The sequence below is a fragment of the Oncorhynchus kisutch genome, linkage group LG30, assembly GCF_002021735.2.
Source record: "Oncorhynchus kisutch isolate 150728-3 linkage group LG30, Okis_V2, whole genome shotgun sequence".
In the NCBI taxonomy this organism is placed as follows: Eukaryota; Metazoa; Chordata; class Actinopteri; order Salmoniformes; family Salmonidae; genus Oncorhynchus; species Oncorhynchus kisutch.
The window spans coordinates 3,945,773-3,958,503 of NC_034203.2; the positions used below are offsets into that span (position 1 = coordinate 3,945,773).

At 39.6% G+C, this 12,731-nt stretch overlaps 1 protein-coding gene across 4 annotated transcripts in view; it reads left to right on the top strand.

Annotated features, from left to right (window-relative positions):
- Positions 1–11,502, top strand: part of efr3a (EFR3 homolog A (S. cerevisiae)) — a 236,022-nt gene extending 224,520 nt beyond the window's left edge. For all 4 annotated transcript variants that reach the window (XM_031810880.1, XM_020466614.2, XM_020466615.2 and 1 more), the window contains exons 23-24: positions 3,439–3,488; positions 3,886–11,502. In XM_031810880.1, the coding sequence (XP_031666740.1) occupies positions 3,439–3,488; positions 3,886–3,991 (156 nt within the window). In that variant the 3' untranslated portion in view covers positions 3,992–11,502. The remainder of the gene's footprint in view (positions 1–3,438; positions 3,489–3,885) is intronic.
- Positions 11,503–12,731: the final 1,229 nt, after the last annotated feature.

The following is a 12,731-nucleotide window of genomic DNA, read 5'->3' on the forward strand; positions in this document are numbered from 1 at the left end:
AGTCCCCCCATTTTAGGGGAGCTAGAGTATTGGGACAAATTCACTTACAGTTGAAGTCGGAAGATTACATACACCTAAGCCAAACACATTTAAACTACGTTTTTTTACAATTCCTGACATTTAATCCTAGTAAACATTCCCTGTCTTAGGTCAGTCAGGATCACCACTTTATTTTAAGAATGTGAAATGTCAGAATAATAGTGGAGAGAGTGATTTATTTCAGCTTTTACTTCTTTCATCACATTCCCAATGGGTCAGAAGTTTACATGCACTCAATGCACTCAATTAGTATTTGGTAGCATTGCCTTTAAATTGTTTAACTTGGGTCAAACGTTTTGGGTAACCTTCCACAAGCTTCCCACAATAAGTTGGGTGAATTTTGGCACATTCCTCCTGACAGAGCTGGTGTAACTGAGTCAGGTTTGTAGGCCTCCTTGCTCGCACATGCTTTTTCAGTTCTGCCCACACATTTTCTATCGGATCGAGGTCAGGGAGTTGTGATTGCCACTCCAGTACCTTGACTTCGTTGTCCTTTAGCCATTTTGCCACAACTTTGGAAGTATGTTTGGGGACATTGTTCATTTGGAAGACCCATTTGCGACCAATCTTTAATGTCTTGAGATGCTTCAATATATCCATATAATTTTCTTTCCTCATGATGCCATCTGTTTTGTGAAGTGCAGCAGTCCCTCCTGCAGCAAAGCACCCCCACAACATGATGCTGCCACACCTGTGCTTCACGGTTGGGATGGTGTTCTTCGGCTTGCAAGCCTCCAAACGTAACGATGGTCGTTATGGCCAAACAGTTCTATTTTTGTTTCATCAGACCAGAGGACATTTCTCCAAAAACTACGATCTTTGTCCCCATGTGCAGTTGCAAACCGTAGTCTGTCTTTTTTATGGCGGTTTTGGAGCAGTGGCTTCTTCCTTGCTGAGCAGCCTTTCAGGTTATGTCGAGATAAGACTCATTTTACTGTGGATATAGATACTTTTGTACCTGTTTCTTCCAACATCTTCACAAAGTCCTTTGCTGTTGTTCTGGGATTGATTTGCACTTTTCACACCAAAGTACGTTCATCTCTAGGGGACAGGACGCATCTCCTTCCTGAGTGGTGTGACGGCTGCGTGGTCCCATGGTGTTTATACTTGCGTACTCTTGTTAGTACAGATGAACGTGTTACCTTCAGGCATTTGGAAATTGCTCCCATGGATGAACCTGACTTGTGGAGGTCTACAATAGTTTTTCTGAGGTCTTGGCTCATTTCTTTTGATTTTCCCATGTCAAGCAAAGAGGCACTGAGTTTGAAGGTAGGCCTTGAAATATATGCACAGGTACACCTCCAATTGACTCAAATGATGTCAATTAGCCTATCAGAAGCTTCTAAAGCCATGACATCATTTTCTGGAATTGTCCAAGCTGTTTAAAGGCACAGTCAACTTAGTGTATGTAAACTTCTGACCCACTGGAATTGTGATACAGTGGATTATAAGTGAAATAATCTGTCTGTAAACAATTGTTGGAAAAATGACTTGTGTCATCCACAAAGTAGATGTCCTAACTGACTTGCCAAAACTATAGTTTGTTAGCCAAAATTTGTGGAGTGGAGTGGTTGAAAAACGAGTTTTAATGACTCCAACCTAAGTGTATGTAAACTTCCGACTTCAACTGTCTGTGTATTAAAGTTGTATAAAGTTAAGAATTTGTTCCCATATTCATAGCACGAAATGACTACATCAAGCCTGTTTACTCTACAAATTTGTTGGATGCATTTGCTTTTTTTTTTGGTTGTGTTTCAGGTTATTTTGTGCCAATAGAAATGAGTGGTAAATCATGTATTGTGTCATTTTGGAGTCACTTTTGTTGTAAATTAGAATATAACATGTTTCTAAATACTTCTACATTAATATACCATGATTACGGATAATCCTGAATTAATCGTGAATCATGACGAGTGTGAAAGTTACAGATGCAAAAATATCATACATGCTAACCTCTCACCATTACAATAATGGGAGGTTAGCATTTTTGGGGAGGTATGATACTGTATTTGTGCTGTATTTTGTGCGTCGAACTTTCTCTCTCATCATTATTCACAATTCATTCAGGATTATCTGTAACGATAGTACCAAAGAAAAGGAATATAAACTATACAATTTGCAGGAAACTCACTCTACATGCTTAAATGAAGTTGCGTGGAAAAAGGAATGGGGGTGATGAAATAATTTTCTTAATGTCTTTGAGCCAATCAGTTGTGTTGTGACAAGGTAGGGGTGGTATACAGAAGATACGTCCTGCTGTAGCTCCGTGTCCACGGCCTGTGTTCCTGGTCTCCTCCTCGACCGCTTGCCTCTCCTACATCGTTTATTTTCTTTCATGGAGACTTGTTGTGCTGCTTTTGTGCACAAAAAAAACTGTATGTGTGCGATGGTAGCTGGAGTCGCTGTCTGTAGGGTATTCGCTCAGTGGATGCCTCTGTCTGCGTTTTCGCTCGACTCCAACCCCATTTGATGCATGGAACAGATGTGGATGGGGCTATGTCCACGTAAGGTTGCTAATTAAAAACGCTCTGATGAAGGCCTTGAGATCGATACATAAAGCTTATTATAGAACAGTGATACTATCAAGAGCAGTGTGCAGGTTTCTTATTTTTTTCTGATGTTTTAATATTCACAACAACAACAAAATGTTTTGGATGAGGACGAGTCTTCTCTCGTTGAATGACAACAGGCACTTAATTGAATAATCTCTACTGTTGACCAGTCGCCGATGAAGGGGCATAGACTTCGGCTACCGACTTTGGCTTCGAGAAACAATTTTGTGTGTTCGAACAGCTGACAAAAACCCAACAAAAACTTAAATGTCGTCATAATATATGCAGATGCCTTTAGGCAGCCCAAAAAACACGGCCCGCCCAAGGATTTATATGGCAGAAAAATCCATGAAACACGTACACACACACACACACACACACACACACACACACACACACACACACACACACACACACACACACACACACACACACACACACACACACACGGGCGGCAGGGTACCATAGTGGTTAGAGCGTTGGACTAGTAAGCGGAAGGTTGCAAGTTCAAATCCCCGAGCTGACAAGGTACAAATCTGTCGTTCTGCCCCTGAACAGGCAGTTAACCCACTGTTCCTAGGCTGTCATTGAAAATAAGAATTTGTTCTTAACTGACTTTCCTAGTTAAATAAAGGTCAAATAAAAACACACACACACACACACAAACCTACAGTGTATAGTGACTTTTGGAGCTACACAGGTCCAGTTAAGTTTATCACAGACTGAAAGCGTTGCTAATTGAAACACTGAAATCACATCTGATCGAATTGTATAGAGACTCCTTTTTGATGAATATATATTAATAATATTGAACTCCATCTTCACTGTGGTCACTCTTTATCAACAGGCCAATATGTTACATGACAGACTGGCACAAATCTTCGAGCTCACTATCCGGTAAGTGACCATTGAGGTCAAGAGAAGTCCCTTTAACGTCAGAGTAATCTTTTAAAAGGGAGACCTTGTATTGAATTATTAAATGTATAAATGTGTTGTCCAATCATTTCTGAGACTGCCCTGAAGGTTTACCTAACTGCTTTCTCAGACTATAGAAACTGTGGTGTTGAATTGTGTTTGTAAGAACTATAACCTTCCCTCTGTTCTGCTCCCTTTTTTTCTTATTCCTCCATTTTGTCCCTCTCCATTCGCTCTTTCTCTTTTCTCTTCCCTCCTATTTCTGTATCTCCCTTCCCTCTTTTTCCCTTTGCTATTCCATCCTGTATTTTCTCCCGTTTCTCTCTCCCTTCCCTCTCTCTCTTTTCTACCCCCTGGTTTTCTCTCACTCTTTCCCCAGGCCCCCTCCCAGCCCCTCTGGGGTGGTGTCTATCTCTGCGGGCCACGCTCAACACCAGTCTGTCCCTGTCTACGAGATGAAGTTCCCCGACCTGTGTGTCTACTAGATCAAAGACAAGCCACTAACGCCTTGTATCCTCAACCCTAACCCTGACCACTAACCATACCCAGACCTGTGTGTCTACTGGAGCAAAGACGACCACATAGCCCTTACCCTAACCACTAACACATTGTAGCCTCAACCCTAACCCATTTCCTAACCCCTTCAGATCTGCATGTCTATTAAAGCAAAAACAGTGGCAGGATAGAACCACTAAAACCCTACCCCCTAAGTCTGCTCCTTAGCCCTATACCAGATATGTCAGCTACAGCAGAGACTAGCTGTGGTACTGTACCACTAAGCCCGAATACTGTGTTCCCTATTTCTTAACACTGCACATTGTTCCTGCCCCTCCTCAGACTAATGTGTCTATTACCAGATGAGATGGCTGTATGACTGTAGTTTCCAGTCACACGCACACAGTCTACACACACGTGAACGTGCGCGCACACGCACATTCGTATTTATATTCTAATCAATTAGCTGTGGTGTGTTGGCTTATACACTTGGAAAGTGGAGATGTCATAGAACATCGAAAAGTGAACATTACTGGAGGCACATTGTCGTTTCAAAGATACCATCGCGCTTGCTAACGAAGAGATTTGTAGTGGCTAATTAACAGTAAAAAAGTTAATTGTTTTGCCTCACAGTTAGCCAAGAGGCTTACCTAGCCAGCTAAAATTGTTTACAGCTAGTTAGCAATCGTTTTTTAAAAACTATTTTGCTAGCAACATAGTGCTGCCGTGTTAATTATAACCGATCTCACAAAATGTGTCTCCAGTTGTTTACCTTTTACCATTGTGCATATCCATGCATTTCTGTGCATATTAGAGAAAAGTAATTTTAGTGGCCAGCCTGAAAAATTGCTTATTTTATTGGCTTTTTCAGACAGATAAGCCACAGTGCTGCAGAAAGCTAATACTTTTTTTTTATGTCCCAATTTAATGAAAACCAATTCATATATGTTAATCTGTGTGGACAAGGTGAATTTCAGGTAGAACATTGAGAGTCTTGGAAATGTGGAAATTCTATTCTGGAATAGACATCTTGGTGGATTGAGCAGGGTTCTTTATTGCAGGTCCATTATGGCAGTGTTTCAAAAATGTTGGGTATGAGACCAGGCTAGTAACCCCCACTGTTATGTTATGGTCTTGGTTTTTGGTTCCTTCCATAGGAATCCAGTCACCACTGTTCAAAACCTACTGGAGTCATGCCCTTCAGGACCTGTACTGAGGAATGGTATTGTGGACCAGCTAACGCTAATAGAAAAGCAATCAGTTGATTACTAAAGGCACCATGTCATTTAGTTGATATATTGATAGTTTAGGATGATATGGCAGCCAAGTGCATTCACCTGTTTTGGTATTAATTGAAGTGTTCGGGCAGCTGTACACTCCCTTCACTTCACCATCTTTTTCATAGCACTTTCACAATATGGTACAAAAACATGTAGTTATTTTTATTACACCCTCTTGACAAGATTCATGTGAAGGCTATTAAGTTGTCTTTTTCTTCTCAATCCTCTCACCGATGCTGAGCACAATAACGCAATGGACTTTGGATAGTTGCATCTATTTTCTTGTAAGGCATTTTACATGAACATTTAGAGATTTTTCATTATTGATTATCACATTTCAAATCTCTGTCATTTCTCTTTCCAGTAATTTGAGGAACCTGCAATTTGACATGACGTATTGGTTTGATATCACAATGCATCAAATAAATATAGATACAGTATATACAATGTTATGCTTATTGCTATAGGCCAGATGTTTGTGTGCAGTATAATTGGTATTGTTCACATGGGTTTCATAGCTTGCAGCTTCCTGTGGATATGTGTCATGATGATTTGTCTTGATTTAGTATTGATTGTTATTTAGAGTATGTGGGAAAATATAATTGAGAGGGTTCACCAATATCATTTTCCAACTTACCTGGCAGGACAAGATCTGTCATAACTCTGTTGGCCATCTAGAATACCAAAACGCTTTCATCTTTACCAAAGAATCCATTTGCCACGGCCCCCATTCGTCCCCTCCCTCCCTTTAACGTCTTAATAACGATGTCACTCAACATTTTGTTTCTGAGGGAACCAAATATCTGTCTGTGTGCTGTTTGGGGCTCGCCACTGGGCTGTTTAATAACCCAGGTTGTTATCTTACTATTTTTACATCCTGGCTTGGTGCGGGTGTCTCTCCTGTTTCTAGTGCTAGGTATGATGCAGACATGCTGTGTAAAACGCTGCATTAGTCAAGGAAAAAAGGTCCTCGATTTGCGGTTGTCGGATTATAACAGATTATTTTGGAAGGACCCATCTAAGCAAAGGACCATTCGGCGAAGGTGGGCGTAGTTCAGTCCTACAGAGGTTAGTGTCAGGGAGGGGGTCTACAGTCCTCCCAAACAAGACACTCTTATAATGATTATGAGGCCATTTGAAAAGAGGCTTCAGATTGAAGAATAGAGAGGCTAAAGTGATGTTGGTTATCAAAAGGTTCTCTGTGATGGCATCCTGTTGTGCCTTCTGTAACAGGATACTGCAGAACGTTGCTGTGGGTGGTTTTGTATGTTCAAGGTGGTTTCATGTTAAGGATTAAGTCTCGCTCAGCCAGGCTTTCAGTCTCCGGTAACCTGAGCCACTGAGAGACTTGAGTCCAGCTTGCGAGACTAGTGGATCAAAATTGGTTAGTATAGTGAGGAAAGACGGCGGACGGTACGGTGTATGATTGTAAATGGGAATCACTAAGGTGATTAGTGGACACTAGCTTCATCCATTTTAATTGGCTGGTGGCGGAAAATGACCTTTTGGGAAGTAGCCTCTTGGATTATATATATATATATATATATATATATATATATATATATATATATATATATATAAAATATATATAATATATATATATATATATAATATATAGCTAACGTGGTACTTTATGACTCAGACCTAAGCCACTTGTGAAACAGATAAATAAGACATTTGGCACAGATGATTGGCCCTCAAACATAGATTTTTCCAATTGTTTTTCAATCGCGACTGGGTTGTTGAGATTGCTGCCTTAGCTAAGAAACTTTCGGGAACCTCACCCAAGAGCAGCATAAGACAATAATGTTCATCCATATCCATTGTCGAATGGAACATTTTTATTTTTGTCTGAGACCTTTTGCTCATTTTGACCTAATATGTAGAAATGCCCCTATTGATGCATATAATCTGAAGTCGTATCAGAAATGTGTAATCTCATTCATGGCGAAGTGCAATATGTTCTCCTCTGTATGGTTATAGGATTGTTTTTCTTTTGCAACACGTAATGTCTTATCTTGAACTGTGGTGTCACTTCAGATAGCATATATTACTACGAGTTTATCGAGAGATTCATTATGAAATATCAAGTGTGTATGTATAACCTCATTATGACATGAGGAATGTAGACCATACAGCATCATTGACTGAGATCGAGTGCCAGTCTGTTTTTTGCTATCATTCCAAATTCCCTGTCACTCATTGGCTTGACAATGACTGCAATGGAGTAGACAAGAGCACAAACAGGTCTGGGACTAGGCTATCATTTACTTTCTTTATGCTGAATTTGTCAATAGTCTAATATGGTATGTTTTTTTTAATAGATATTCATCATACGAGTGGCATGTTGCCTGATAGAAAATGGGTTGGGAGTTCTTCTGTTTATTGTTCAAAATCAGCACTCCTCTTAACTTGAAACGGTGCAATGGGAGACCACTGTTTTGGCTAAACCAGCATTTTTGAAGTCTGATGTATTCTTGTTGTTTTGAGACGCCCCCATGTGTGCTGGTTTTCCTTCCAACATATCTACGAAATCTTTCCGGAAGGACAAAATCCTGACAAAAGTTGGGTTAATGCCAGATACAATTCAATATTCAATAAGCAGCTCGATTTAAGTCTTGTGTGGATAAGGAGATGAGTTTGCATGAAAACCAGCAACCACAGGGGGGGGTCTGAAGACCTGGTTTGACAAAAGGCTTTGCTGTGGTGAAGAGGCTGCAGGGATATTGAGTCCATTTTCTCTAGTTATTACAATGACGAGATAGAGAATAGTGATTATAGACTGAAATGAACAGTATAACAATTAACAATCATTTGAGTGACTGGTCAGCAATGGCTACAATTAAGCATCATTCTTAAAGCCCCATGCTGTGTTTTTAATTTAACATCACTTTGTGTAATAAATAAGTGTTTTTTTGTTGTTGTTGTATATATATTGTTTATTTCTCTGAGACTCCTTGGGCCACTGAAATGCTCAGTCAGATTGTGTGCGTTCGGAAACAAAATGATTACAACCTATGTTGTGATAATTGCGTTGTTTGCTCTGTAACCCATTTGTTCATATGCCACATGATATACAATAAGGCCGACACAACAGATACATTCAACCACACATACGTTTGTTTAATCACAAAACCGGAGGCAAACATCTGTCTGGGGAAGTCCACAAAGCAAATAGTACATGTTAAAAACACTTAGATGACCTACAGCATGGTCCAGCAAGTTAATGTTTCTCACAGTTTACTAAACAATTACTGATTTAGAACCACAGAGAGTTACCGTGTGTGTGTGTGTGTGCGCGATCACAAGTTTTAAAAAACATTTTGACTAACCCTAGTTGTAGACTAGATGAACGCCAATTCCATCCTGCTCTTTCATGTTAGAAAAACGGTCTATGACTCTGTCATACAGTAGTGCACAATGTTAGTTTTTGTTCTCGTAGGCTACCTAGCTAAAGTGCTTGCTTGCCTAACTTCCTGGCATGGGCAACAATGAACCAGCTAAGTTAGCTAGCTAGTTAACGAGAGCCTACTAGACTGCATCTAGCCTACATATTAAACTTCAATCGTCTCAGGCAAGTAGCACAGTATTTTAATTTATGGTTAGATCAGAATCGCCAGTATAATCAATGGCCAGTACGGAGAATTAAGTCAGAACCACAAGTCCAAATCCCCATCTCCATCACTGCTTAGGAAAGGGCCAATTTAGCTAACTAGCCTACTGCAGGACAACAACACAAGCAGACCAGAAACAGACACTTTTTTCTGACAATTATGTTTTGCTTTTGATGTGATTTGATTGGTGTGAAGCCAAATCCAAACTGGCCTCCCTTGGGTTGATGTGCAGGACTACCCACAGTTGAGCTCAACTCAACACTAATTGGCAATAAAAAAAATTAAAAAGGTTTTTGTCAAGGGAGACTAAATGCTTGCTGGCACAACTTCCTAATATTGAGTTGCACCCCCTTTTGCCCCCAGAACAGCCTCAATTCATTGGGGCATGGACTCGGCAATGTTTCGAAAGCATTCCACAGGGATACTGGCCCATGTTGACTCCCAATGCTTCCCACAGTTGTGTCAAGTTGGATGACATTTAGGTGCTGGACCATTCTTGACACACAAGGTAAAACTGTTGAGCGTGAAAAACCCAGCAGCGGTGCAGTTCTTGACATTCAAACCGGTGCGCCTGACACCTACTACCATACCCCATTCAAAGGCACTTAAATATTTTGTCTTGCCCATTGTTTGTGTGTGTCGTCCTGGTCTTCACCAAGTAGCTCCTCATCAAAAGCATCTTCCTCCAAAAAGTACAAGATGTCATGGTCCTCATCCTGCAGGCCTTCCTCAGCGATGACTCTTTAGCACATAAGAACAGGGATCATGAATGGAAGGGAATTGTGTAGCTAACGGTTTTCAACCTGTTGGCAAGGTGACAAAGTTCTGTTTTATAATCCTAAAGTTTTCACTTGCATAACAGATATAATATGATCATATACAGTACCAGTCAAAACTTTGGACTCCTACTCATTACAGGGTTTTTCTTTATTTGTACTATGTTCTTCATTTGTCGAATAATAGTGAAGACATCAACACTATGAAATAACACATATGGAATCAACCAGCTTCACCAGGAATGCCTTTCCAACAGTCTTGAAGGAGTTCCCACAGATGCTGAGCACTTGTTGGCTGCTTTTCCTTCACTCTGCACTCCAACTCATCCCAAATCATCTCAATGAATGTTTGCTGCTGTTGCCGATGTCAAGATCCATGTGATGCTTAATGGAGCTGCTGTGAAATCCTAGCCTCGTTTGCAATGTTGTCCGATGTAAAGTGTGCTGTGCAGGAGGTTCAACTGAACTTCTCTGACAGTTGACATGATTGTTCGGATGGAATACAGACATACTGCTGTACTTTCTTGCTCCTGGGTGAGGCCAGCACCAAAACTAATATATCAGATCGCCAGATGGCGGTATGTGGCGGGCCAAAATGACATCCCACCTGAGCAGGCTGAAATGACAGGCTTTTTATTTCAAACCGTTCTTACACAAAAAGGGCAATTATCATAATTTTCACTCACAGTTCTGTGTTATTTCGACCTCGTGGAAATATCATCAGAAACGTTTTAACTGCGCTGCTTCTTTAACATATGAATATTGACATTGTTTGCACTTTTATAATTATACACCTGGTACTATGGTTGATATAGTTATTGTTGGATTTATGCTATTTGTCATTATTATTGCAACAATGCATGATGGATAATTTTCCCAGTTTCACATTTCTTGGCTTCTTGTGGCGGGTTCTATTTTCTTGCAGATCAGAACAACTCAATGCATCGTTTTAAATTGATTTGTGAAACAGATAGTGACCACATTGATACGGAATTAAGGCCATAGATTCTCTTATGGTTGTGATGCAAAACTAAGTATTTTGTGCCTGTTTTAGAGATACAATGGCCTGATGTCAGTGCTAAAGGGGCACTGTAGTCAAAAATGAGATTTCCCTGTTTTCTTTCATGATATTTCTACACTATGAGGTCAAAATAACAAATTGTGAAAATCATGATAATGCCCTTTTAGTGTAAGAGCTTTTTGGAGAGAGAGAGAAACACCTGGATTTTCAGCCTGTTCTGGTGGGATGGAGTTTTTGGCAGACAGCATGACATCACAATCTGATCTGATTATTCTGACCAATGACCAGTCATCTTTTATTTGCATATGTATCCTCCTACTTTGAAGGGGTAAGCGGCGTAGGCTCTAGACTAGAGTCTGGACGATCCTATCTGGCAGTCAGGGCTAACTAAATATATGAACATGCTCAGCCTGATCGTGTGCGCATTTCAATGGCAAAAGGAGGCTCAGTGAAATAAATGATAAATTATTGTGTTTGTTTTTTTCAAAAATAAACGCAAAGTGATTTATTAGACAGACAGTGATGATTTAAAAAATAAATCAAAGATAAAAATTATTTGATAAAATTAGAAAGACTTGCATGGAGGCTGGTAAGCTATCACAATTAAAGCATGTTAATTTAAATTCATGACCGTTGCAATGTAATTAAAAACCACTGAACTGCAAATAATAAAGCTTGGCTCATTTCAAACTACACATTGTTAATTTAACCACTATGACGACAGCTTCTATTCAATAGTGAATTATTGTGCATAGAGATTATTAGAAGATAAACATACAAGATCAAAATAAAATGTTTATATAAAATCTATGAATATGGTGTGTTTTGTTTCTGTCTTTCAACACTTTAAAGACATGCTCCATAACTTTGGCTACTACTAAGTACTCTTTAACCTACTGCTTTGGGGGGTATGTGTCAATGTGTAGTTCATACATGCATGATCTATGAACAGAATTACTGCTTTACCTCCCTAGTTGAAAGCTAATGTTTTTCTAAAAGCTGTGCTGTGCCATTTTCCCTACATTTTCGCCCCACTGGGACCAGCATCTAGCAATTCAAGTTATCCAATGAGCTTCAGCCCCTCGCCATTTGAGTGACGGCTAGTAAGATGCACACACAGCAGGGTGCGAGTGCAATGACATGGTGCCCATATCTGCACATATGTGATGTAGTACACGCCCGTGAGCGCTGCTTTCAGAACTACTGGGTAAAAAGTATACCACATTACCAGAGAAACTCTTTAATACCAGAGTACGATTACAACACAACTTGGACTACTTGAGATTTGATAGGTGTTATAATGTATTATAAAGTGTCATAAGGCATTATAAATGCACTTAAGGGTTTATATGTGTGTTACCAAATATTTGTTTCAATACTATGCCTTATAGGAATAGGATTTCCTCTTGCTCACAATTAAAACGTTAAAATTTTATCTAAAGTTAAAAACATGCAAATTATGCCACCCCATTCCCCATTTAGTGCACTACTTTTGACCATATGTGGGCAATTGCACCCAAATCATTGTGTGTGTATATTATGGTACAGGTTCATTGGGACCTGCATATACCATATATGTGCTCAGGCTTGCTCTCGTTAGACAAAACGGATTAATGTCAATAGGGGACAAAAAGTTCAAGGTAAAGGTCTATCTATGTATGTTGTCATGTTTCTCAGGTCAGGAATTTGCCCTTTGCACAAACATGCAGAATATTTATTTTTATTATACAGGTAGGTAAAAAGCCATTTTTATACACTAAGGCCTAATTTTGATTCACTAACCTCAACATGACCTCATGAGTAATTAAAGAATGAACAGAAATAAAACATATCACTTTCTTGAATTGCCAGTCTTGACAATGGTCTAACTTTTAACTACCACGCTTTTCTCAAATTGCCAAATCCTAACATGTCTGTTTATTTTTATTTAGTCATTTATTGAATACCGGAGAGACAATAGTCTTACTTTTAACTTCTTCACGTGAATTGCTTCATCGTTAGTTCTCACTTTACTACAATCTCACTTTTATTATACCATC